Source organism: Anomaloglossus baeobatrachus, chromosome 11 (assembly GCF_048569485.1).
Source record: "Anomaloglossus baeobatrachus isolate aAnoBae1 chromosome 11, aAnoBae1.hap1, whole genome shotgun sequence".
Taxonomy (NCBI): Eukaryota; Metazoa; Chordata; class Amphibia; order Anura; family Aromobatidae; genus Anomaloglossus; species Anomaloglossus baeobatrachus.
In genome coordinates this window covers 54,719,909-54,747,858 of record NC_134363.1, presented here as the reverse complement: position 1 = coordinate 54,747,858, position 27,950 = coordinate 54,719,909, and the positions used below count along the sequence as shown (strand labels likewise).

General features: G+C 50.3%; 1 protein-coding gene across 1 annotated transcript; it reads left to right on the top strand.

Moving 5' to 3' along the window:
- Positions 1-285: 285 nt before the first annotated feature.
- On the top strand, positions 286-26,653 carry LOC142255805 (uncharacterized). The gene is made up of 6 exons (XM_075327252.1): positions 286-804; positions 19,654-19,810; positions 21,276-21,434; positions 22,696-22,861; positions 25,763-25,836; positions 26,471-26,653. The coding sequence occupies exons 1-6, from the start codon at positions 286-288 to the stop codon at positions 26,608-26,610; spliced, it is 1,215 nt and encodes a 404-aa protein (XP_075183367.1). The 3' UTR covers positions 26,611-26,653.
- Positions 26,654-27,950: the final 1,297 nt, after the last annotated feature.

Here is a 27,950-nt window from a genome sequence, read left to right as displayed (position 1 = left end):
ATAGTGCATCTCACACAGAGCCATCTGCAGGATACTGCCTCCCTCTAGTGGCCATCATACCCAACTGCATCTTATAAATTGATTGCTGGCTTCTGAAGGAGCTGACAGTAAGCCACTCATATACTAAGACCCTCACACTACAATTTATTGTCACCCCTCGTTAAAGGGACGGTGCTTTTGCAACTTACAGACCTGTGATTTATGAAGTGGTACCTCCTACGTAGTGCACAAAAAATGGACTACTCTCGCGTAAGAGACAGGGCCAGCAACGACAGGGAGGAAGAAATGGCACCAAGCCCCCTGGAAGAACAAGTCTCTGTTGATATATCTCAACCGCTTCACAATGCCTTTATGAGTGAATCTGCTGAACACTCTAATGACAGCAACAAAGAAGTTGACATGCACATGCAAACGGTAGACTTTATAACAATGGCAACAGAGGTTGCAGCTAATATCATGCCAGAGATCCAGAAAACCATAGAGAAAGCTATCCAGAATGCCCTCCACAACTTTCAGGGGCAATTAAACAAACATAAAGGACAGATAGAGGAGTTGGAACAGAGAGTGTCATCCCTGGAAGAAGATAACAAGCAACTGTCCTCACAGTTAGAGGAAATGGTCGCAGAAACGAAACGCCTAGCGGACAAGGTTGAAGATCTCGAGAATAGGTCCAGGCGGAGCAACCTGAGAATGGTGGGGCGATATGAAGCGGTTCCCATAGCCGAACTTCAACGCTTATGTGAAAGAGATCTCCCGGCGGCTCTGGGAATTAATAAGGACTGTAGAGTCGAAAGGGCTCACAGGGTGGGCTCAGACCTGCGCTCCCATGCCCAAAAATCTGGTGATCAGACAAGACCACACCAAGTGATCATGAAATTTTTGGACTACAACGACAAGTTTGACATAATAAGGGCCTACAGAAAGAGAACCCAACCATTGATCATGAGGCCTAAAACACACTTCCGCAAAAAAACGAACGTGTCTTACGGTCTATTTTTCGGGTCCGTGTTGCGCTTTTTTGGGGCGTTTCTCCGGTACATATGGCATCCGTGTGATGGCGTATGCGAGCCATGTGTACGTGTAAAATGTCCGTGTTTGTGTGTAAAATGACCGTGTATGTGTACGTGGAATGTCCGTGTGGAATGTCCGTTTGTGTGTTGCACAATGTCGTTGATACATGTCGGCTGACAGCAGACAGAGTTGCGCGATGAGAATGAACTCGGGTGAACTTCACCCGACTTCATTGTCATGCTGCGGCTCTGTCTGTGTGCCGTTTACTGATTAGCGGTCACCTGTGAAGGATTCACCAGTGACCGCTAATCCCCCGAGTGACTGAAGTCAGCAGCCCTCTCTCATACTTACCGCTCCCCGATCACCAGTGCGGCGAGGAACAGCTGTGCAGAGAATACGCGGCAACAATTACTTTGAATATGCCAGCCGCGCATTAATCAATCTCGTATTCCCTGCTTTCCCTGCCCACCGGCGCCTATGATTGGTTGCAGTCAGACACGCCCCCCACACTGAGTGACAGCTGTCTCACTGCACCCAATCACAGCAGCCGGTGGGCGTGTCTATACTGTGCAGTAAAATAAATAAATAATTAAAAAAAACGGCGTGCGGTCGCCCCCAATTTTAATACCAGCCAGATAAAGCCATACGGCTGAAGGCTGGTATTCTCAGGATGGGGAGCCCCACGTTATGGGGAGCCCCCCAGCCTAACAATATCAGTCAGCAGCCGCCCAGAATTGCCGCATACATAATATGCAACAGTTCTGGGACTGTACCTGGCTCTTCCCGATTTGCCTTGGTGCGTTGGCAGATCGGGGTAATAAGGAGTTATTGGCAGCCCATAGCTGCCAATAAGTCCTAGATTAATCATGTCAGGCGTCTCCCCGAGACACCTTCCATGATTAATCTGTAAATTACAGTAAATAAACACACACACCCGAACAATCCTTTATTAGAAAAAGAACACTAACAAATTGCCTTGTTCACCAATTTAATCAGCCCCAAAAAGCCCTCCATGTCCGGCGTAATCCAGGATCGTCGAGCGTCGCTTCCAGCTCTGCTGCATGAAGGTGACCGGAGCTGCAGAAGACACCGCCGCTCCTGTCAGCTCCACTCAGCTAATGAAGGGAATAGCACGATCAGCTGTTTTTAGCGTTGGCCGCAAGTAACATCAGTGACAGCTCAGCTGATCGCGCTACTCACCTCAGTTGCTGCGTGGAGCTGACAGGAGCGGCGGTGTCTTCTGCAGCTCCGGTCACCTTCATGCAGCAGAGCTGGAAGTGACGCTGGACCATCCTGGATTACGCCGGACATGGAGGGCTTTTTGGGGCTGATTAAATTGGTGAACAAGGCAATTTGTTAGTGTTTTTTTTCTAATAAAGGATTGTTCGGGTGTGTGTGTTTATTTACTGTAATTTACAGATTAATCATGGAAGGTTTCTCGGGGAGATGCCTGACATGATTAATCTAGGACTTATTGGCAGCTATGGGCTGCCAATAACTCCTTATTACCCCGATTTGCCAATGCACCAGGGCAAATTGGGAAGTGCCAGGTACAGTCCCAGAACTGTCGCATATAATGTATGCGGCAATTCTGGGCGACTGCTGACTGATGTTGTTAGGCTGGGGGGCTCCCAATAACGTGGGTCTCCCCATCCTGAGAATACCAGCCTTCAGCCGTATGGCTTTGTGGCACCCTGGGCAAGCCAGGACGTCACAAGCACTACACCAACACACCCCACACTCCCGGTCAGGCACACCTAAGCCAGACAAAAACCCTTGTTGCCTCCTCCAGGGGCTGATGTCCACACCAGGGGGTGGGCCAGGCGGTTGGTCCCGCCCACCGAGGAGTTCATAGTCCTGGAGGCGGGAAAAGCAGAACAGATTAGAGTTGGGAAGTGAAAGTGAGAGGAAGGAAAGTGGTAAAGGAGCAGACAGAAGTTGGTCCGGGTGTGTGGCCCGGACGGAACAGCAAGGTTGGCAGACAGTGGTGACCGTCTGCAGCAGAGGCCTATTGGAGCCAGCCGTAAGGACCGTGGACGGGCGGTGGCCCGGCGGTACCGGACCGGTACGCAAAGAGAAGCCAGCACCATCCGGCAGGGGCTTACGGACCCCGACAAGGCTAGGAGTCGCCGTGCAATTTGTCAAATCCGTTAGCGAAGGGAACCTCCTGGGTTTCCCAGCAGCCAAGTTCCGACAGAAGGCAACAGTCCAACCGTTAGAGGGAAACACAGTCACCGCCAAGGCTAAAGTTCCCAGGGCCAGAGCCTGCAGGCAAAAGGGGCTCCTTCAGCAACCTTCAAGCTGGGGAGCGGGTTACCGGTGGGAACCCATTAGAACTGTACACACTACACAGGTGCAGGGAAAGGCAGTCACCATCAACCTGCCGGGAGGAGAAACACCGCAGCCGTCTGTGGGACCCGTCCATCCAGCCGTGTGTTTTACCAGAGACTTTGTGTACATCATTGTCTGAGTGAGTACCACCATGCCGTGCGGCAGAGCCCTGCCCCCGCGACCCTGCACCTCACCAGGCCCCGTAACCCGCCTGCCATCCATCCCTACCCCATCACCGGGCCCTGGGACAACCAACCCCCCTACCCACGGAGGGGAGAACTAACATCCAGGCTGCTCCCTGTCATCGCTCCCGGGGTCCCGGTCCAAAGCAGCGGTGGTGTCACCAATCTCACCACAACCGACAACCGTGGGTGGCGTCACGGACAATATAAATCCCCAAAACCAAACCCTTTTCACTCACGGGCGAGGAATGCCGCTCGAGTTCCCGGGATCCAGCCCACCGCTCGCGCCACCACCGAGCAGCAGCAGCAGCAGCCGGACCCGAGCAGTGGGAGAGCGCAGCGTCCCTACCCCGCCCACGACAACTTGGCGTCACAAACAGGATCTTACCGCTCTGCCATCTGGTAGAGGTGCGCTTTGTGACCGCCGGAGGTGTCCGGCCGAAAAATTGGAGAAGCCGCCATTTTGGACGCGAAAAATTCCCGCTCGAGCGTCTTCTCGAGCAGTGGAGGCGCGAAGGACAAAGCCCCGACCCTGTAGAGGAGGAGCCGGAAAAAGACTAAGGGGGACTGATGGCGTCTGGCCGCATGTACCCCGCGGCTATGGAAGCAGGGACGCCAGGACCCTGCGGCCATTCACTGGTTCCTGGAAGAGGCCGCTGCTAAAGATGCTGAGTCCAACCGACAACACCGTGGTCCCCGCGCCTGGCACCGCAGCGTGGGTGGAAGTCCGGACCGTCCAGCTAAGCAGCCGTCTGCAGGTCCACATGCAGCTCCTCCTGGAGGAGTGGGAGGCTAACGTGGCGGAAGTGGTGGCGGCCATACGGAGATGTGAGGTGGAGGGAGTCTTGGAAGGGAGGGTAGGTGACCCACGCCCCTGCACCCCTAGTGGGTCGGTCACCGCGGCCTAGGGACCCGGTCCATACCCGCTCGCCCTGCTACCTCCCCCGCTACCCGTGTTGGCTGCTGCTGCCCTGCCACTAGGCCCGCTACCACCACCACCGGTAGCGGTACCCTGCCAATCCGCCCCGGCGGACCGACCTGCAGCAGAAGCTCGTGACCACCCTGATCCGCTTCCATGGAAGAAGCCGAAAGCTGAGCCCGTCAGCAAAGATGCACCGGAGGCACGGCGGGGATGCAGCTGCCAGGAGGCAGAGCAGGCCATGTCACAGCGGGGTCCCTCATTACCGAAGGTACCGGTCGTAGCCGGCACGGGGGGACTCCGGCTGGGCCCCTCTCCCACCCCGCCTGAACCGGAGCAAGCAGAAAGTGCTCCGCACCGGGAGCGGCAGCAAAGGCAGCTGCGCCACGGGATTGCTGATTGAGAAAGAAAAGTTAGAGCATGGTAGCGGTTCCCGGTTACCTTGCTGTCGGTCCCCATTGGGACTCTGCTGACGTTCCAGACGGCCCTCAAGGCTAGGGAGTCCGGTTGGAGGAGCAGTCATACCCGCATCATCGGCAGCTGAAAATGGAGTCCTGTGGGACAGTGTCACCCTTGTGTGAGGGTGGCGTTGGGGGCTCGTGCTGTTCGATGGTGGACTGTGGGAAAGCTGCAGGAGGAAGCTGTACCGGAGCCAGGTGTTGTGGATGGCCCCTGGGACCCAGCTGACAGTCCCCGTTGGGACCCTACGGCAAGTCTCCGTTGGGACCCTACAGTTTTGTTTGTGGTAGCCCGTTGGCTACGAAGCACTGTTGTCCCCATGGGGACTGTTTACAACCCAATGTGTAGAAACTGCTACGGACAAGCCCGAGAACTGGCAGGGCAACCACGAACTTGTGGTGTGTAAATAAATATGTTTTATGGCTAAACTGTAGCCGCCTCCGGAGAGGCTGATTTGGAGGATGGGCCTGGAGGGAAGTGATGGCCCAGGCCCGCCACTACCGTAATCGGTGGCGATCCTCCGGGGGTTTCAGGGGTTCCCTATGGACGTGGGTCCCCTGAAAAGGACAGAACCCGCTCGGGTAGCTTGTGCTGGACTGGGGTCAAGGGGTGCTGCCCATTTGCTTGAGGGCAGCATCAGGGCCAGGTTGCTTGGGTGGGAGAGAGCGGAAGCCGTTACCGTTAGCAACGCTAAGAAATGTGCCTCCTGATGTGGGAAGAAGTTAATATACTTGTAATATGTTTACAGTTTATCTTTTCCAGTTGTGAAAATAAAACCGGTGATGGACGGGCAGCCCGCGGACGGTCTGCATTTTACTAAGGGGGAATGTGGTGCCCGGGGCAAGCCAGGACGTCACAAGCACTACACCAACACACCCCACACTCCCGGTCAGGCACACCTAAGCCAGACAAAAACCCTTGTTGCCTCCTGCAGGGGCTGATGTCCACACCAGGGGGTGGGCCAGGTGGTTGGTCCCGCCCACCGAGGAGTTCACAGTCCTAGAGGCGGGAAAAGCAGAACAGATTAGAGTTGGGAAGTGAAAGTGAGAGGAAGGAAAGTGGTAAAGGAGCAGACAGAAGTTGGTCCGGGTGTGTGGCCCGGACGGAACAGCAAGGTTGGCAGACGGTGGTGACCGTCTGCAGGAGAGGCCTATTGGAGCCAGCCGTAAGGTCCGTGGACGGGCGGTGGCCCGGCGGTACCGGACCGGTACGCAAAGAGAAGCCAGCACCATCCGGCAGGGGCTTACGGACCCCGACAAGGCTAGGAGTCGCCATGCAATTTGTCAAATCCGTTAGCGAAGGGAACCTCCTGGGTTTCCCAGCAGCCAAGTCCCGACAGAAGGCAACAGTCCAACCGTTAGAGGGAAACACAGTCACCGCCAAGGCTAAAGTTCCCAGGGCCAGAGCCTGCGGGCAAAGGGGGCTCCTTCAGCAACCTTCAAGCTGGGGAGTGGGTTACCGGTGGAAACCCATTGGAACCGTCTACACTACACAGGTGCAGGGAAAGGCAGTCACCATCAACCTGCCGGGAGGAGAAACACCGCAGCTGTCTGTGGGACCCGTCCATCCAGCCGTGTGTTTTACCGGAGACTTTGTGTACATCATTGGCTGAGTGAGTACCACCGTGCCATGCGGCACAGCGCTGCCCCCGCGACCCTGCACCTCACCAGGCCCCGTAACCCGCCTGCCATCCATCCCTACCCCATCACCGGGCCCCGGGACAACCAACCCCCCTACCCACGGAGGGGAGAATTAACATTCAGGCTGCTCCCTGTCATCGCTCCCGGGATCCCCGTCCAGAGCAGCGGTGGTGTCACCAATCTCACCACAACCGTGGGTGGCGTCACGGACAATATAAATCCCCAAAACCAAACCCCTTTTCACTCACGGGAGAGGAACGCCGCTCGAGTCCCCGGGATCTGGCCCACCGCTCGCGCCACCACCGAGCAGCAGCAGCAGCCGGACCCGAGCAGTGGGAGAGCGCAGCGTCCCCTCCCCGCCCGCGACAGCTTTATCTGGCTGGTATTAAAATTGGGGGGGACCGCACGCCGTTTTTTTTAATTATTTATTTATTTTACTGCACAGTATAGACACGCCCACCGGCTGCTGTGATTGGGTGCAGTGAGACAGCTGTCACTCAGCGTGGGGGGGCGTGTCTGACTGCAACCAATCACAGGCGTCTGTGGGTGGGGAAATCAGGGAATACGAGATTGATTAATGAGCGGCCGGCATATTCAAAGTAATTGTTGCCGCGTATTCTCTGCACAGCTGTTCCTCGCCGCGCTGGTGATCGGGGAGCGGTATGAGCCGGGGGAAGAAAAAAAAACGAGCGCCAATGTAAGTATGACTGAGAACAGCAGAAAAAAAGGTAAGTATACTGAATTTAATTTAAAAAAAAAATAAGATCGCTAGTGTAAAAACGCACACGCACGAAACGTGCTGAACACGGAGATAATCTGTGTGCGGTACGTGCAGGCACGGACCCATAGACTAAAGCGGGTCCGTGCCTGCGTGCTGCCGGCCAAAAACGGACATGTCGTCCGGGTAGAAAAGCGCACACACGTATTTACCACATGGACACACGTTCCGTGTGATTTTACGTGTGTGTGCCATCTACCATTGAATAACATGGGTCTCCGTGTCTACGTGTCTCCGGTACGTGCAAATACGTACCGCACACGTACAAATTAAACGGATGTGTGTTGCGGGTCTAAGAGGAATGAAACTTCTTCTGTTCGAGGATTATTCTGCAGATGTGGCCAAGCGAAGAAGAGCTTTCAGCAAACTATGTGTGTCTGTGCGTCAAGCTAGGAAGAGCTTCACACTCCAGTACCCAGCATTACTGAGGATTTTCCAAAAAGATGGTGTCAAAATTTCACTTATTTCAAGCTCATGCACACAGCGCTGTATGGCTTTAACATCCCGCCTTCCCATAGCTGCCCTGGCCGGATTGCAGCGTGTCCTAAGTGTCCTAAGTGTGGGGTGCCCTTTACGAACCTGTGGCATGGGGTGTGGTAGTGCACAGAAGTAACAATATATTGGAAGCGAGTAAAGGGTGCTTTACACGCTACAATGTATCTTACGATGTGTCGGCGGGATCACGTCGTAAGTGACGCACATCCGGTATCGTAAGTTACATTGTAGCATGTAACAGCTACGTGCGATTGCGATTGAACGGTAAAACGGAATGATGAACAGATCTTACCTACGTCCTGCGGCCGCCGGTGATGCGGAAGGAAGGAGGTGGGCGGGATGTTTACGTGTGACGTCGATGTGACGCTGAACGTCCCTCCCACTCCAGGAAGTGGATGTTTGCCGCCCACATCGAGGTCGTATGGATGGGTAAGTACGTGTGACGGGGGATTATTTGTTTGTGTGACACGTTCAACATATTGAACATGCCGCACATACGATGGGGGCGGATATGATCGCATACGATATCGTATGCTGGATCGTATGGTGTAAAGCAGGCTTTAGGGACCAGATTCAAGCATGTTGGGGAACGAAACTTCCACAAACACCACAGGCTCTGCTCTTCCACCAATTACGCCCCCCCCGAATCTGAATCTCAGAGTATGGTAGACAAAGTAAAGATTCCTAGAAACATCTGTCGCGGGCGGAGGAGGGGACGCTGCGCTCTCCCACTGCTCGGGTCCGGCCGCTGCTGCTGCGGCTGCTACTGCTCGGTGTTGGCTCGAGCGGTGGGCCGGATCCCGGGGACTCGAGCGGCGCTCATCGCCTGTGAGTGAAAAGGGTGGGGATTGGATTGTGGGGATTTGGTTATTGTCCGTGACGCCACCCACGGTTGTGGTGATATTGCTGACACCACCGCTGCTCTGGACGGGGAAGGGTCGCGGGGGCAGCGCTGTGCCGCACGGCACGGTGGTACTCACTCAGCCAATGATGAGGACACAGTTCTCGGTAAAACACACGGCTGGATGGACGGGTCCCACAGACGGCTGCGGTGTTTCTCCTCCCGACAGGTTGATGGTGACTGCCTTTCCCTGCACCTATGTAGTGTAACGGTTCCAATGGGTTCCCACCGGTAACCCGCTCCCCAGCTTGGATGGGTGCTGAAGGAGCCCCTTTTGCCCGCAGGCTCTTGCCCTGGGAACTTTAGCCTTGGCGGTGACTGTGTTTCCCTCTCTCGGTTGGACGGTTGCCTTTTGACGGGACTTGGCTTCTGGGAAACCCAGGAGGTTCGATTTGGCAAATTCACGGCGACTCCTAGCCTTGCCGGGGTCCGTAAGCCCCTGCCGGGTGGTGCTGGCTTCTCTTTGCGTACCGGTCCGGTACCGCCGGGCCACCGCCTCTACGGTCCTTACGGTTAGCTCCAATAGGCCACTCCTGCAGACGGTCACCACCGTCTGCCAACCTTGCTGATCTGTCCGGGCCACACACCCGGACCAACTTCAGGCTGCTTAACTGCCACTTCACTCCTTCCACTTTCACTTCCAACACTAATCTCTCTCCACTCCTCAACTCATCTGTCCTACTTTTCCCGCCTCCAGGACCGTGAACTCCTCGGTGGGCGGGGCCAACCACCTGGCCCACCCCCTGGTGTGGACATCAGCCCCTGGAGGAAGGCAACAAGGGTTTGTGTCTGACTTCGGTGTGCCTGACCGGGAGTGTGGGGTGTGGAGGTGTTGTTATCTGTGGCCCCTGGCTTGTCCAGGGCGCCACATTCCCCCTTAGTAAAATGCAGAACATCCGCGGGCTGCCTGTCCATCACCGGTTTTATTTTCACAAACTGGAAAAGATAACGGTAAAACAGGTTACAATTATAATAACATCTTCCCACATCGGGAGGTACTCTTACTTAAATGTTGCAAAACGGTTACGGCTTCCGCTCTCTCCCACCCAAGTAACCTGGCCCTGATGCTGCCCCTAAGCAAACAGGCAGCACCCCTTGACCCTAGTCCAGCACAAGCTACCTGAGCGGGTTCTGTCCTTTTCAGGGGACCCACGTCCATGGGGAACCCCTGAAACCCCCAGAGGATCGCCACCGGTTCCGGTGGTGGCTGGGCCCCAGCCTGCTCCACTGCGGGCCCTTCCTCCAATCTGCCTCTCCGGAGGCGGCAACGGTGAAAGCCACAAACATAATTATTTACAAGCCACAAGTTCGTGGTTGCCCTGCAAGTTCTCAGGCTTGTCCATAAGGAGTCCCTTACGCAAAACATGAAAACAGTCCCCACGGGGACAACAGTGCCGGCAACGACCGGTTTGAATCACGGAATGTCAATCAGGTGAACTTCGGTTATCATTCTTCTTATCATTCATTTTCAACTTTTAAACGGTACTTTTAACACTGGTGGTCCCAACGGGGACACTGCAATGGGATTCCGCTGCCCTTACTCCAATTCTTCTATGTCGGCCTCATCCTCCGCCACCAGCATATCAAACATGCAGTGACAGGCCTGCTGTGAAAAGGGTGCCCGGTTTCCGTTTCCACCATTGCACGGGGTGTAATAAACCACCAGTTCTCCACGTAGTGGAGACGCTCACTTGCCACCTCACTTTCAGGGGTGGGCTCAGCACCGGAGCTGGAGTCACTGGAGTCACCATCACTTGTCTCTGCGTCAGGCGGGTTGCCGCCAGCTGCCACAGCCTCCTGGCTTCCAGTATCCAGCACATCAGATTCTTCCGCGGTAGCGTGGGGCAGTAGATCAGGTTGGTCAATGCTGAGGTGCCCCAGGAATAATGGTAGGGATGATACGAGGGCCGAGACAGGGCAGGGCCCCCCAGCTGCAGTGGCCGGTCCTGGTAGGACATGGGGACGTGGGCTACCCATCGGCTCCATCACATCTGCTCCCTTCCCATACAATGGGGAAGTTGCAACCAGCGTTTCCACTTCACTGGTCCACTGCTCCATCATGAGGTATATCTGACTTTGCTGGCGTCGGTGGAACTCAATCACTCGGGCCTTCATCCATGCCACGGTCCTGGACTCGGGGTCTGGCGCAATCACTGCCGGGACTTCTGGCCCATTTTCGTTAAGGGGCCGCGGTCCCAGCGGCTCCCACAGGAGTGGTTCAGGGGGGTCCTGAGCGTCTGCAGCCGGCTGGTCCGCCGGGGCGGGTTGGCAGGGTATCGCTACTGGTTGGACAGGTAGCGGGCCTAGTGGCGGGGCGGCAGCAGCTAACACGGGTAGCGGGGAGGGAGGCAGGGTGAGCGGGTGCAGGCCGGGCTCATCAGCCGCAGTGGCCGATCCCTCGGGAATACAGGGGCGTGGGTCTCTTACCCGCTCCTCCAAATCCTCTTCCACCTCGCATCTCTGCATAGCAGCCACCACGTCTGCCATGTCGGTCTCCCATTCCTCCAGGAGGAGCTGCATGTGGGCTTGCAGACGGTTACTCAGCGGGGTGGTCCGGTCTCTCAGCCACATCGCCGTGCCGGGTGCGGGAGCGTCATCGTTGGTAGTCGGACTGTGCATCTTGGCAATGAGGTCTTCCAGGAACCCAGTATCGCCGCAGAGTCCTGGTGTCCCTGCTTTTATAGCTGCGGGCTACATGCGGCCAGACGCCATCAGTCCCCCTTAGTCTCTTTCCGGCTCCTCCTCTACAGGGGCGGGGTTTTGGCCTTCGCGCCTCCACTACTCGAGGAGACGCTCGAGCGGGAATTTTTCGCGCCCAAGATGGCGGCTTCTCCAATTTTTCGGCCGGAGCCCTCCAGCGGTAACAAGGCGCACCTCTTCCAGACGGCAGAGCGGTAAGATCCTGTTCGTGACGCCAAGTTGTCGCGGGCGGAGGAGGGGACGCTGCGCTCTCCCACTGCTCGGGTCCGGCCGCTGCTGCTGCTGCTGCTCGGTGGTGGCTCGAGCGGTGGGCCGGATCCCGGGGACTCGAGCGGCGCTCCTCGCCCGTGAGTGAAAAGGGTGGGGATTGGATTGTGGGGATTTGGTTATTGTCTGTGACGCCACCCACGGTTGTGGTGATATTGGTGACACCACCGCTGCTCTGGACGGGGATCCCGGGAGCGATGACAGGGAGCAGCCTGGATGTTAGTTCTCTCCTCCGTGGGTAGGGGGTTGGTTGTCCCGGGGCCCGGTGATGGGGTAGGGATGGATGGCAGGCGGGTTACGGGGCCTGGCGAGGTGCAGGGTCGCGGGGGCAGCGCTGTGCCGCACGGCACAGTGGTACTCACTCAGCCAATGATGAGGACACAGTTCTCGGTAAAACACACGGCTGGATGGACGGATCCCACAGACGGCTGCGGTGTTTCTCCTCCCGGCAGGTTGATGGTGACTGCCTTTCCCTGCACCTATGTAGTGTAACGGTTCCAATGGGTTCCCACCGGTAACCCGCTCCCCAGCTTGGATGGGTGCTGAAGGAGCCCCTTTTGCCCGCAGGCTCTGGCCCTGGGAACTTTAGCCTTGGCGGTGACTGTGTTTCCCTCTCTCGGTATGACGGTTGCCTTTTGACGGGACTTGGCTGCTGGGAAACCCAGGAGGTTCCCTTCGCTAACGGATTTGGCAAATTCACGGTGACTCCTAGCCTTGCCGGGGTCCGTAAGCCCCTGCTGGGTGGTGCTGGCTTCTCTTTGCGTACCGGTCCGGTACCGTCGGGCCACCGCCCGTCCACGGTCCTTACGGTTAGCTCCAATAGGCCACTCCTGCAGAGGGTCACCACCGTCTGCCAACCTTGCTGATCTGTCCGGGCCAGACACCCGGACCAACTTCAGGCTGCTTAACTGCTACTTCACTCCTTCCACTTTCACTTCCAACACTAATCTCTCTCCACTCCTCAACTCATCTGTCCTACTTTTCTCGCCTCCAGGACCGTGAACTCCTCGGTGGGCGGGGCCAACCGCCTGGCCCACCCCCTGGTGTGGACATCAGCCCCTGGAGGAAGGCAACAAGGGTTTGTGTCTGACTTCGGTGTGCCTGACCGGGAGTGTGGGGTGTGGAGGTGTTGTTATCTGTGGCCCCTGGCTTGTCCAGGGCGCCACACATCCACACATTTTTAGTGGTGGCTCTTCGGGCTTTGTTTAGTGAGTCGCTTAAACCAAACACTCCATCGATGGGAGCAATAATTTCTCAGATGAAACATCTATGTGGACTGGAACTGATAGAAGCAGAAAGGAGTAAAGAAAAGTCAGCAGGAAAAGTTTTTCCGCTGTGGAAAAAATTCATTGGTTTTCATTATAGTCCTCAGGAAATCCTGAAAATAATTAGCCCTTTCCACCATACAGAATAGTATTGTCTGGAAGACCTGGGAGGGACGTTGGGGGTTTTGGAACCATCATTAGACACTTAGCATGTACCATATGGAGATGGTAGTCGACATCATAGCAAGAACATAATTGTGGAAGGGTTCACTCTCACATTCTTATTCTTTGTTTGTGATACTACCTTTTATTTTTTCTTCCTTTGCAAGGTTTGACGTTGCATTGACGAACAAATCAATCTCGTGTATGCTGATGTTTACTATTTGACCATGGAATTGACTGTTTAATTTTTTTGTTATGTTTAAAAATTTGAATAAAAAAGATGTTTTAAAAAAAAACAAAAAACTAAAAGGTTTGGCTTTATTGTGACTATAATGTTATAGTGCAACCACGTTGAAAGGATATTGCAATGAAACAATACCATGGTCCTGCTATCTGTCACAGCCTTGTATTCCTAGCCTAAAGAAACAGTCGCAGGCTGCATTGTTTATTTTAATATCAGTGGAACAACAAGATTAGTGGTTACTATTAGTAATATCTATTGATTAAAATGCAATTTGCTTTTGGGAAAAGCCTCTTTAAGCATTTTTGCCTCCTATAGGGAATTGCAACCATGAAGCTCATGTGCCTGTCCACACCCTCTATGCCTAGTGTGGAGAGGAGAACTAGGATTTATATTGTGTTTTGGTGGAATCGGCACTGGTACTCCAGGTCCGAGGGGGTAGGTCCTGCATCCCCAAGAGGATGCAGTTCCCTGTAGTGCCCTGAGGATTTCAGGGGCGCTACATCATCATAACGTGCAAGGGGGCACTGTGGGGGCATAAAATTGTGTGTGAGGCACCAGTAGTATGAAAATGCTTGGGGGCATCATAGCTGCTGGTGGCACTATGGGGTCATTCTAATGAGTAAGAGAGGTACTGTAATATTTAAGGGAGGCACTGTGGTGGCTTCATAATGTGTGAGTGAGACACTGTGGGGTCATCATACTGTGAGCGGATACATTCAGGGGGTCTGTATGGAAGCGACACTGTAGGGGCATCATAATGTTTGTGTGAGGAGTCTAGGGGGCATGGAAAAGTCCCAAATCTTCTACAACTCTACGCTGTGCAAAAATGTTGATACTTTTGGCATTTTTACGCCAGCTCCAAAGTGTTTTTTTTTAAAAAGTATGCCGCGGTTAACAATAGATTCACTATAATTTACGCCACTACAATGTTGTAAATTATAGCAGATATGGACGACTTTTATGACCTTAACTTTTTGCATGGAATCCACTTGATAAGTGCCGCATAAGCACTCCATAAAATGAGCATAGTGCACAGCAACGGCTTTGTCATAACGCCTTATGTTAGTTTTTTTTAACCCCTTCAGGGTTTGGAAATGGTTAAAAGAAGTGGCATGTCCATTCTTCAGGTACTTCCGCTTGGATGTTGCTCGCTGTCCAAACTACAGTCCCTGACAAAAGTTCTGTTACTTATCCACGTTATGTAAATAAAAGCTTGTAACCTGACTTTAAATTCATCCATTGGTTTTATAAATTACTCTTTTAAAAGCTGAAACCCTCCCAAATTTGGTTTAGGTTATGAAAATGAAGTTGCTGCAAAGCTGAAATATTGATCATTTAATGAACACAGAAATGTCAGAGTTTGGCAAGACATCGGCTTGACATATAATTGCACCCAATCCTAGCTTTCTGTGTTCATTAAATTATCAATATTTCAGCTTTGCCGCAACTTATTTTCATAACCTAAACCAATTTGGGAGGGTTTCAGCTTTCAAAAGAGTAATTTATAAAACCAATGGATGAATTTAAAGTCAGGTTATAAGCTTTTATTTACATAATACATAACATGGATAAGCGACAGAACTTCTGTCAGGGACTGTACATAGCATGAATCGAAAGACATGAGCAAGATCGGTGGTAGAACCACTGGCAATGCATAAGAAAACTCACTCGAGAAGTGTCATGTGCACAGAGCCTAAAGGCTGCTTTACACGCTGCGATATCGTTACCGATATCGTGCGTGCCCGCCCCCATCGGTTGTGCGACAAGGGCAAATCGCTGCCCGTGGTGCACAACATCACTCAGATCCGTCACACTACTTACCTGCCTAGCGACGTCGCTGTGACTGGCGAACCGCCTCCTTTCTAAGGGTGCGGTTCGTTCGGTGTCACAGCGACGTCACTAAGCGGGCGCCCAATAGAAGCGGAAGGGCGGAGATGAGCGGAACGTAACATCCCGCCCACCTCCTTCCTTTCGCATTGCTTCTAGGACGCAGGTAAGGTGAGGTTCCTCGTTCCTGCGGTGGCACACATAACTATGTGTGCTGCCGCAGCAACGACGAACTACATCGTACACGGAGCAGCAACAATAATTGAGAATAGGGGGGCATGTCACGGATGAGTGATTTTGCACATTTTTGCGACGATGGAAAATCGCTCATAGGTGTCACATGCAACGACATCGCTAAAGTGACCGGATGTGCGTCACAAATTCCGTGACCCCAACGGGATCGCTTGAGCGATGTTGCAGCGTGTAAAGTGGCCTTTAGATCAAAAACTCCATCAAAATGTACATATGGTTTTTACAATGGAATTCCTATGTACAGGTGCAGTTCATGGTATAAGGGTGCATTTAGGAGACCCAATAAATCAGCCCAAGATCGGGCCACAATGCATGGACTTTCTCCACCTTCTCCATGACAGTCCGATTTTTCATGGATCCATTGACTTTTATTTTTGATTTTTATCCAATGCTCAAATGTAAACTGGAGATGTCTGTGCGTTTTTCCTTGAAAAATCATGGACATGTGCACAGACCCATAGACTATCACAGATACAAGTACAAACTATGGCGAGCACTCGTACAGAACCATAGAATGTCTGAATGAGGCCTTAAGGGGGCTTTACACGCTACGACATCGCTAATGCAAACTCGTTGGGGTCACGAAATTGGTGTCGCACATCCGGCCGCATTAGCGATGCCGTTGCGTGTGACACCGATGAGCGATTTTGCATCATTGCAAAAAGGTGCAAACTCGCTCATCGGTGACATGGGGGGTCCATTCTCAAATATTAGTTACTGCAGCAGTAACGAGGTTGTTCCTCGTTCCTGCGGCAGCACACATTGCTCCGCGTGACACCGCAGGAACGAGGAAGCTCTCCTTACCTGCCTCCCGGCTGCTATGCGGAAGGAAGGAGGTGGGCGGGATGTTACGTCCCGCTCAGCTCCGCCTCTCCGCTGCTATTGGGCGGCCGCTCAGTGACGTCGCTGTGACGCTGCACGGACCGCCCCCTTAGAAAGGAGGCGGTTCGCCGGTCAGAGCGACGTCGCCGGGAAGGTAAGTAGTGTGACGGGTCTGGGCGATGTTGTGCGGCACGGGCAGCGATTTGCCCGTGTCGCGCAACAGATGGGGGCGGGTACCCACGCTAGCGATATCGGGACCGATATCACAGTGTGTAAAGCCCGCTTTAGGCGGGCTTTGCACGTTGCGACATCGCAAGCCGATGCTGCGATGTCGCAGGCGATAGTCCCCGCCCCCGTCGCAAGTACGATATCGTGTGATAGTTGGCGTAGCGAAAATTATCACTACGCCAGCTTCACATGCACTCACCTGCCCTGCGCCCGTCGCTCTGGCCAGCGACCCGCCTCCTTCCTAAGGGGGCGGGTCGTGCGGCGTCATAGCGACGTCACACGGCAGGCGGCCAATAGCGGCGGAGGGGCGGAGATGAGCAGGATGTAAACATCCCGCCCACCTCCGTCCTTCCGAATAGCCGCCAGCGGCAGGTAAGGAGATGTTCCTTGCTCCTGCGGCTTCATACACAGCGATGTGTGCTACCGCAGGAACGAGGAACAACATCGTACCTGTCGCGGCACCGGCATTATGGAAATGTCGGTGAATGCAACGATGATACGATAATGACGTTTTTGCGCTCGTTCATCGTATCATCTAGCATTTACACAGTACGATGTCGAAAGTGACGCCGGATGTGCGTCACTTTAGATTTGACCCCACCGACATCGCACGTGCGATGTCGCAACGTGCAAAGCCGCCCTTAGGCTAAGGCCCCTTATACACTGTGCTCCAATCTCCATTTGGTGGTCCTGTTGGGGCTTCCATCCAAACTCCCCGGGTTTTGGATGTATGCGCCAATGGGGCCATTGACTATAATGGTGCAGATGGACTCACCGTGCGATCTGTTGTGCACCATTTTCAGGAGTATACACTTTCCGGGGGTGGACACCCAAGACGTAGTTGCGTGCGATCTGTTGTGCACCATTTTCAGGAGTGTACACTTTCCGGGGGTGGACACACACATCAGTTTTTTGGCATCAGGCAAAATCCGGCGAGAACATTTTCTGCGATGGAACCGTCGAAAAAACGCATCCATCGCATCAGTTTTTTTCCATCCGTTTCTTCTGTTTTTCGACGGATCCATTGCAATACTGAGTATGCTCAATCCGTCGCTGCATTGCGTTTTTTGCCGTATTATGATGGATCCGGCGCCGTCCGGTGTGTTGTATAATGACATAATAATTATGATATAATAATTTCAACAAAAAACGTTACTTTTTCACATTTTTTTTTCTTCGGGCACAAACTGGATTGTGCCTGGTGCGACGGAACCGTCACAGATTGTGACAGAACTGATGTGACGGATCAGGCAAAAAAACAGATCAGTCTCATTTTTCCCCTTCCGGCGAGAGAGGGGTTTTTTTTCATTCCAGAAGTGAATTTACATATGTTCTGGGCATGCCCAAAAACTTTACCGGATCCGTCGCCCACAGACTACCATTGTAAAAAAACGGACTTTGCCGGATCCGTCGCAATCTGTTTTTATGACATTCACAAAAAAAGTTGCATGCTGCGTTCCTTGCGGCAGCCACACAGACACATTTCGCCGGATCCGTTGCACGCCGGATCAAAAAGCAAGCCCATGCGGCACAATCCGGCTCAAAAATAACACTATGAGGGAAAAACGAATCCGGTGCCGGATTCATTTTTCAAAAAAAACGCCGGATTGCGCATGATGGAAAAAAGTGATGTGTAAAAGAGGCCGTACATGGTGCGTCCTGTCCGGCGGCCGAACAGACAACTTTTGCCGGATCCGGCGCACGCCAGATGAAACGCAACACCATGTGGCACAATCCGGTGCCAATATAAGACTATAGGGTAAAACCGGATCCGGCGCCGGATCCGTTTTATCCATTTTTTGCCGGATTGTGCCTGATGCCAAAAAACTGATGTGTGAAAGCAGCCTAAATAAAGCTACTTTGACACTTGTGTTGTTTTAAATTGGCCAGGTCCATCGTTGAGACTGAACGACGGATCCGTCGTTTTTTAGATGTCAACTGACGCAACGGATGTGTTATTTCACTCGATTCCGTTCACTGGAATCCTGTGAAAAAACTGATCCGTCGCGTCCGTTACATCCATTTTACAACAGATCCGTCGTGATCCGTTTGTGTTTGGGACATCCCAGTGGGTGTGCCAAATATACTGGGCATGCTCAGTAGAGTATACCGGAAACCAGCACCATAGACATACATTATAGGTTGTGATGGATGGCGACGGAATCCTTCGGAGTGCGTTTTTTTGCCGCTCCAAAAAATGTTACATGTAGCATTGCTCCCGCCTGACCGTCAGTAAGTAAACAACTGATCCGCCATGTGGCGGATTCAACACAAGGCCATCAGTCACAATCCATCGCTAATAGAAGTCTATGGGGAAAAAACTGGATTCCTGCAAAATATTTTGCAGAATACCGTAATTCCTCAAGGTGACGGATTGCGACGGATGCAAAATAACGTAAGGCCTCTGCCACATTCACGTGAAATTCACGCACGTGCCGAGAGACACGTATTTCCCCTGCGTGTTGCGTGCAGGTAAGTACGTGTCTCTGGTACGTGCGGGACACGTGTGTTCTACGTGTGCTATCCGCGATAGCACACGTAGAACCGGTAATTAACATACTCACCTGGTCCTTCCTGCTGTCCGCGCTGCTGTCCGTGGTGCTGATCCTCGGTCTCCAGCCCGCCCGTCTCCTCGCTGCTGCTGCTGCCAGGAAGTGAAGTGAATATTCAATGGAATAATGAGCGGCGGTCGGCAGCAAGTGGCAGCAGCGGCAGAGACAGGAGGGCAGGAGAAGGTGAGTAAATGTTTTTTTTTTTTTTCACTGACATGTGTGTTTTATCCGGCGCGTGTCACACGGGACCGCATCCACACTACACCCGTGTGGTACGGGTGCGGGCCGTGTGACACCCGTGCTGCCGGAGAAAACACTGACATGTCAGCGCTTTGAAAAACGCACACACGTACAAACGCACACGGACACACGTTCCGTGTGGTTTTACGTGTTTGCCTGCTACAATAGGGTAGCATTGCTGAACGTGTCTCCGTGCCGCCGGTACGTGTAAAAAATGACAAACACGTACCGGAGGCACGGATGTGTGTCACAGGCCTAAGTGTGAAAGCAGCCTGACCCATCTCTGCTGTGTGTGAATCCGGCCTAATGAGTGGGTGTGTAGTCATCACCATAGAGCAGTGAATGATCATTGACCAAGGGTATTAATTAGCAATCTAGAGAGCTGCAGACAATCCCAGACACTTGGCCTCTGGCAGCTCAGCAGAGTGGGGCTGTTCTCCTGGAGAAATGAGGCTCATATCATGGAGGAGTTTACTCAATGTCTTATTTCTTACAAGATGCATTGTCAGTCAACAGCCGGCGTTACAGCTAGACAGTAAGATTCTCCTTGGCTTTGTGTATGGAAGTATCTTTGGAAGTTAGTGTGAAGCAGGTGGCACATTGGGCTTTTTAATTGTATGCTTTTTTTTTTTTATGAGGCTTGGAAGGAGACGCCCAGTAAAGGGTGCACTTATATATACTGTCCAGCAAACACACACCAGAGGGTGTGATAAGCCATTTCACGCATTCACATTTTTTTTTTTTTTATTTTTTTTTTGCATTTCTCCTCCATATTCTGTATAGCTTGCACTAAGCAAAGTATAAAGGGAAGATTTCATGTCTGTGCAAATTATGCAAATGTGAATATGACTATGAGGCTATGTTTTGTATGAGATAAAATCATGGTGGGGGGGGAATTTTCCCCCATGATTTTATCTCCTACAAAACATAGCCTTAGGTCTCATTCACCCTTCCACAATTTGCACAGTCAGGTCTATTTTCCACAGTGGAGATAGACATTAAATCTTACAAGCTATACAGAATATGGAGTAGAAATGGGGGGAAAAAAATATTGTGTGCGTGTGGGGGGGGGGGGTGTACATAATATAAACTTTTTTTTTTTTTTAATTCAAAATCTGAAATATATATATATATATATATATATATATATATATATATATATTTCAGATTTTGAATTAAAAAAATAGAAGGCAGGAGTTTTAAAAAAAAAAAATTCATAAAAACAAAATTATATAATTTGAGATAAATAGGTTTTTTAAAAAATTTATATATATATATATATATATATATATATATATATATATATATATCTCAAATTATATAATTTTTTTAAAAACCTATTTAAGTAAAATTTTGTTTTTATGAATTTTTTTTTTTTTAAAACTCCTCCTTTTTTTTTTTTTTTTTTGTATGTAGTTGATCTTGAGGAGTGTGCTGTCTTGTGGCCATCTTTTAAAGGCCTTTTTCTTTGTGCCCTTAAGCATGACCACTTGTAGACACTATAGACCATGAGGGGTTTTTTGTTTTTTTTTGGTTTTTTTTTGTATCTGTATTTACAATGTCTATAGACAGTGAGCTGCTTATCACAGAAGGGGGTGGAGTTGGACGAGTGTCGGCTAGTCGCAGCAATAATTACTGGGGTTTTAGTAAATGACACACAGCCTGCCATGTGACAGATCGCTGAATTCTGTGTCTTAAATCTTAGCTTTCTATGCTGTCTTCAGATGAAATGGCAAAAATCTGCTAATTTCCCTTTTAAATGCACAGTAAAATCCACTCCACTTTGTTAGAATTGCTAAGTGTGGTGTGTTTTTTTTTTTTTTTTTTTTTTTCCTGTCTAGTAGTCCTGCTCTACAAAGGCTTTCTCTTCCTCCTGCCATTGTCCAGTCCACATGAGCTTCTACTTCAGATGTTGTCTCCCCATTGCTCTCTATGACCCCTCTTGCCCACTTCTATAATTTTTTTTTTTTTTTTTTTTCCCCACTTCTTTCCTTTTTCAGAATATGAAATTTCCCTCTTTTCTGAAGACATAATCCTTTCTTCTGTGATCTGGCTGATGCCCCCTTACTGCCTGTATGAGGCATGGATGCTCCGGGCACTGGATGTATCTGTAGCTCCTAGAAGTACTTCTCTGATAGAGGTGGAGGTCCAGATCCTGGGTAAGCAGAGCGTTATTATAGCTATTTCTCTACATCACTACTGTGCTTCCAAATGTCAAATCTTATACAGAGGTGTTTCTGCCATAATATTTAGGAATCTGATGTAATATTGTAGTGTGCACTATTGGGCAGCACCCGGATCTCCTGTGTACATCATACTTTACCATTAATCAAAGTCTAAAACTGGTCAACAAATATCTGATTTCCCATTTTCACCCTCAGTAAGGCCAGGGTCCGAGTGCTATTCGCATGCGAGTCCAGAGCCTGATTTACATTGAAGCCCATACTCATTGGACTGTTGGTGAGTTCCTCAGCCCACTTAATCTTGTGCATCGGGGCCTTAAGGTCAGCACAGGCTTCAGATTGTCCAATCCAACAAAAGAGAAAAAGCCACGACACAATCCATCCAATATTCCAAAGTGCTTTATTTACTTCATTCAGTGCAGGAAAGAGCCGGGTACGGGCCCCCAGTGGACGACGGCCGTTTCGCACCTCCTTTGTGCTTCAACGGGTCCAATTACAGACTTCAGATTGTCAATAGATCTGACCAAATTTAGCAGGATCCAGCATTAGTCTGCAGATTCATCTCATTCCTATGGTCTCAAAGTATCTCAGCCCTACCCAAAACTCTTGTTTTCTTCAATCTGCGTTCTTTGTGGCGTACAGTCACATTCCCCAAAAAATATTGTCTCAATTCCACTTATTGAAAACAAATCACTTTGCAGGTCTCCCTTTATATTCCAGCAATAATTGATGTTCAGCGTTACACCATAGATCTAGAGAGAGCACTTCAGAGCGCTGTTATCTGGATCTGTGATGGTCTCTGTAGTGGAATTCTCAATCTTGTCGATAGCTGAATATTTGCTAATGTTGGAACAGCCCTTCAAGACCACCTTTTGGAAATGATAGCCAGACCTTCCACAGGACTGAAGTGGACATTCCCTATAGGATGCTTTTGATACACAGTAAGCTTGGTTCTGGAGAATTCAGGGGTTATGGCTACATTACTATTTTTTTTTTTTTATTTATTTTTTTTATTTTTTTTTCTCCTTCATCCCCCCCCCCCCCCCCCCCCCGCCCTTCCTCAAATCAATCTGAAAGACACCATAGGCACATACCCTACTGCCACATTCTCACATTGTAACCGATGCATGTGAACGCAGTCTAATAGTGTCCTAGTATTATGACTGGTTTCCTACTTTAGCTCTGTCATTGAGTATTTCTTTCTTTTGTCTTTTTTTTTTTTTTTTTTTTTACCTAGGAAACAATGAAACCTTTGTTGTACCAGACAGATTCAATGTACCACAATGCAAATCCATGTTTGGAGAACCTTCACCATTAGATCTATACGTGTTTCAAGTAGGACCAGACCTCAGTAATCAGAACGCTGATCAAGTAATTCGAGTTCTCCCGGGGACGACGTACTTGTAAGTTAGATATGATGGCTCTTGTTGTATTCTGAGAAGTAACAATCAATTTCTTTTCTCTGCTTCTGTAAGTGCAGTATGTGTATATAACAGGTCCGTTTACAGTTGGAATGACTATGCAGCTACAGCACCTTCCCACCTTACTTAACCCTTCAGATTATTATTCACTTATTATGGAACTGTCACTTTAATTTTCAATGTGTTTCAGCTCTGCAGTAATATACCCCAATCCCACTGGACTTTTTTTTTTCTTTTTTTTCTTTTTTTTTTTTTTTTCTTTCTTTCCTGTTTTTTAAAACACGGTCTAATGATCTGTGCACTCTGATCTCATAGCTATGCTGCTGCTTTGCAATCCCTCGACCTTTTTATATACTGGTTGTGTCGTGGGCGGAGGAGGGGACGCTGTGCTCTCCCACTGCTCGGGTCCGGCCGCTGCCGCTGCTCGGTGGTGGCTCGAGCGGTGTGCCGGATCCCGGGGACTCGAGCGGCGCTCCTCGCCCGTGAGTGAAAGGGGTGTATTGGTGGTGGGGATTTGGTTATTGTCCGTGACGCCACCCACGGTTGTGGTGATTTTTGGTAACACCACCGCTGCTCTGGACGGGGATCCCGGGAGCGGTGACAGGGAGCAGCTGAGTTGTTAGTTCTCCCCTCCGTGGGTAGGGGTTGGTTGTCCCGGGGCCCAGTGATGGGTGGGAGGATGGGTGATGGCAGGCCGGTTGCGGGGCCGGGTCGCGGGGGCAGCACTGTGCCGCACGGCACGGTGGTACTCACTCAGCCTGAGACGATGACACAGTTCTCGGTAAAACACACGGCTGGAAAGACGGTTCCCACGGACGGCTGCTGTTGCTTTTCCCCGGTAGTTAACGGTGACTGTCTTTTTTTCCCTGCACCTAGTACTTCTGTTGGTTCCAATGGGTTCCCACCGGTAACCCGCTCCCCGGCTTGGATATGGGCCGGAGGAGCCCCTCTTTGCCCGCAGGTGCTGGCCCTGAGAAACTGGTGCCGTGGCGGTGTCTCTCTCATACGGTTGGACTGTTGCCTTCAATCGGGACTTAGTTGTTTGGAAACCCGGAGGTCCCCTTCACTGACGGATTTGGCAAGTTCACGGCGACTCCAAGCCTTGCCGGGGTCCGAAAGGCCCCTGCCAATGGTGCTGGCTTCTCCTTGTGTACCGGTCCGGTACCGCCGGGCCACCGCCCGTCAACGGTCCTTACGGCAACTCCGATAGGCCACTCCTGCAGACAGTCACCGCCGTCTGTTAACCTTGCTGTCTCTGTCCGGGGCACACACCCGGATGCTCTCAGTCAGTTGCTCTACTCCACTTCACTTCTTCCTCCTTCCACTTTCACTTCCCTAGCTTAACTCTGCTCTTTTCCCGCCTCCAGGACTGTGAACTCCTCGGTGGGCAGGACCAACCGCCTGGCCCACCCCCTGGTGTGAACATCAGCCCCTGGAGGAAAGCAACAAGGATTTTTGGGTCTAGCTTTGATGTGCCTAACCGGGGTGTAGGGTGTGGTGATGTCATTACCTGTGACCCCTGGCTTGTCCAGGGCGTCACAGTTGTCAATTCCCCTCCCCCCCCTCCCTACCCAATTTAAAAAAAAAAATCACAGAAAATGGATAAATGGGGGAAAAAAAGTGTGCATAATCTGATTGGGGTGTAAATACTGCAGGGCTGAAATGAAAACAAGAGTGGCAGTCTCATAGGTGAATCTGAAGAGTTGAAGCAAGCGAATACTGCAATGCTAGAGGTTGTGGCTCACACAACCTTATCAGGTGAGTGTATCGCCTTTCTAACTACATAGTGATACTTGGATTAGACACTACTGCACTTGTTTTTTTTGTTGTGTGTGTTTTATTTTATTTTTTTTTTTTTTTTCTGCCCCGAGCTCTCCTGCCCCCACCCTTTGCCTAATTTACGCTAAGGGTATGTGCACTTGATGCTTCAAACTTGGGCCCCAGCGAGTGACTCTTCGGTATACGTTGGCTTTTGTGCCCTGGGTCAACTGTCTGGTCACTTCCTAGGCTCTAGTTGTTCCTCCTGCCCCCACTCCCCTCAAACTTGAAAATTCTCCAAAGAAAACTGGAGAGGGGGGCTTTGGACTTTTCCTATTCACTTGTATTGCAAAGAAAGAAATGTTCCATATGGTGCACACCAGAAGAATGGTCTGGTAATTTCTTTTAACCGATAGGTGTCTTTCGAAACCTGAAATGGTTAAGCTGCCAAAAGCCTGAATACACTAACAGTGAGGGTTTTTTTTTTTTTTTTTTTTTTTTTTTTTTTAGGGGGTGGGCACTTTGAGGTACCCCCCCCCCCACCACCTGAAAAAGAGGCCTTTCACATAGCATTATAGATGCAAACTGAGCAGTTGGGTAGCTACTTGATACAAGAGGTTAACAAACTACTGTACTCTTCCTAAGATCATGGTGGAGCTAAAAACTTTCTGCTCATCTGACACTTAACCAGTAAACATTGTGATCTTCCCACGTGTATGAATTGACGTCAGTAGACTCAGTGGGGCTATTTCCCCCTCCTGCCATGCAGACAAATGCCTTCCCGTAACATTACAGCACCATTAAAAGTTTGTCAGGCCAATTTGTGGCTCTGTTCGTTATCTTCTTTCGCGTCTGATGACCGGACTTGCTTTCTTCACCTTTTGATGAGTTTCTTAACGAAAACATCTAAAATAAAAATCTAGAGAATTGATTTTCCTAGTTCTAATTTGGAGTTTGTTGCATGGACATTTGATTTTTATCATCCTGATACTTTAAACCCTGCCCCCCCGCATATTATAGATCTCCCCTCTAATTAGTATGCATTGAGCTTGTGACAGATAAACTCTTCTGTAGTAGTTTTCTGTTCTTTGGATTTAAAGCAATTGGCATGGTTTTCTTTTGCAGGATCCGTTTTATGTTGTATAACAGTAATAAACAGATTGCCTACACCAACTGGTCCCAGCCCTTCATGACGCGAGGTGAGTGTCCAAATACTGCCCCGAATTCCTCCAGTTAAAGCCGGAAATGGACTGGAGTAGAACCTCATTCAGACATCCATTCTAGATATATTTTATTTTCCATACATGTTTAAACTCCTTCAATTTTTAATGGTAGAAGCTCAAAGATTTTATTTATTTTTTGTCAGGAAGTCTCGCACCCATACAAGTCTATGGGTGTGTGAAATATCAGACTGCACTCAGATATCAATACAGTCTGACTTATGCAGAGATAGGCAGTTGAGAAAATGGAGAGAATAATCTCTCCATCTTCTCTACACCTGTGATCCAATCACAAAGATCTTATTTTTTTTTTTGTCAGGAAGTCTCGCACCTATCAAGTCTATGGGTGTGTGCAACATTGGACTAGACTTGGATGTCATCAATACAGTCTGACTTGTGGAACAGATGGAGAAATTTAGTGTTCCCATCTTCTCCGCACCTAATACAATCACAGTAGATTAAACTCTGCTCTCACTCATAGCAGAGCCTGAGCCTAGTGTCCTTCGCATAATCCATCTGATTCTCACATCATACGCCATATTCTCATCTGGACCCGACCTGAGTAAGGACTTATTACAGTGTACGCTAATAAATGTTTCTGGTTGAACTACAGATCTTCCTCCGAATCCGAGAGAGATGCGCTTCGTATTTGAAGGACGCTCTGGAGGAATGGTGGTCATCACGGTCCTGCTCAGTATCTCAATGTTCATGCTGCTGGTCAGCCTTGCAGTGACTTTCACAATACAGAAGTAGTTTACCTCCTTGTATTTAATACAATGTCAATTGTCAATGTAGAAAGTGTTTTTGTTTTTTATCCATGAATAAAAGTTTTTGACTCTTGTAATCTTTTGCTTTTTAAAGATTATTTTATTTTCCAAGTGGAAAGGTTTTCAATTTTTCCAGAGCCACCTGCTTTATTAAAGTAATAATGAGCGAGCACGAATGCTCGAGTCTTTCACCATATTTCCCCATCGCCTATGATACAGTAGAGAACATCGTGGAGGGGGAAATAAAGCTACACTTACCGGTATTGACCAGTAAATGCAACCTTAGGCCTTCTTAACACATTTGTCTCGGTACATGTGAGGTCTGTTTTCACACGTACCGGAGGCACGGACATAAATAGACCCATTAAAAGCAATGGGTTTGCACACAGGAGTGTTTTCACAGTCTGTGTGGAGCATACGTGTCTATGTGCCCCACACGTAGACATGTTCATTTTTCTCTGGCAGCATGGGTGTCACAAGGACCGGACACTGATGTGATCAGTGTGACATATGTCGGGAAATAAAATGGTTTTCTATAGTCGCCAGTCTCCAGCGCTGCAGTCGCTTGCTTCCGACCCCCGCTCATCGCATATTCACTGTCCCTCAGACCGGAAGCAGCAACAGCAGCACCGGACACAGCAGCGCCATGAATAGGCAAGTATAGAGGCTCAGGCTGTCCTTGTGCTATGCGGATAGCACAGGGACAGCACACGCTAAACACATTGTGTGTGTGACATGGTCAGACATAACCGGTTTAATTTATGAAGGAGGTACTCTAAACCTTACAAAGCCTATGTGGACAATGCAGGAACTGCCAAAAATTATAGGGAAAGAGGGACTCTGATACAGCCTGCGTTACATATTAAAGGAGGACCTCCTACACATTCTATTAAAATTCTTAGTGGGAAACCTAGACTCATAAATCATGCAAAGCGTGCGTGGGCTGTCAAAAATTAGGAGGGACTGCAATACACCCTGGAAGACACATAGAGGAGGGCACTTATGGCATGAGCTTTTAAAGTTACCCAACCCCCCCCCCCCCCTCACCTTCCGGGGAGGGGGGGGGAGATACAGGAGATATATGTAGGAGAATTGTAGAGGTAGGAATCATACACACCCTGGGAGAACTAAGAGCAAGGTCTGCCTATTGACCACCCCTCAAAAGATTTTGAGCAACTGCTAAGGAGAAATGGAAGATGACAAGGTGTGTGTGTGTGTTGTAACGCTGGACTGGATTGTGCTGGGTTTACAGAACCAGTAAAATCTAAAGCAACCCAGTGGGGAGTTGAAATGTGTCTTAAAATGCTATGGAAAACTGTAATGTGC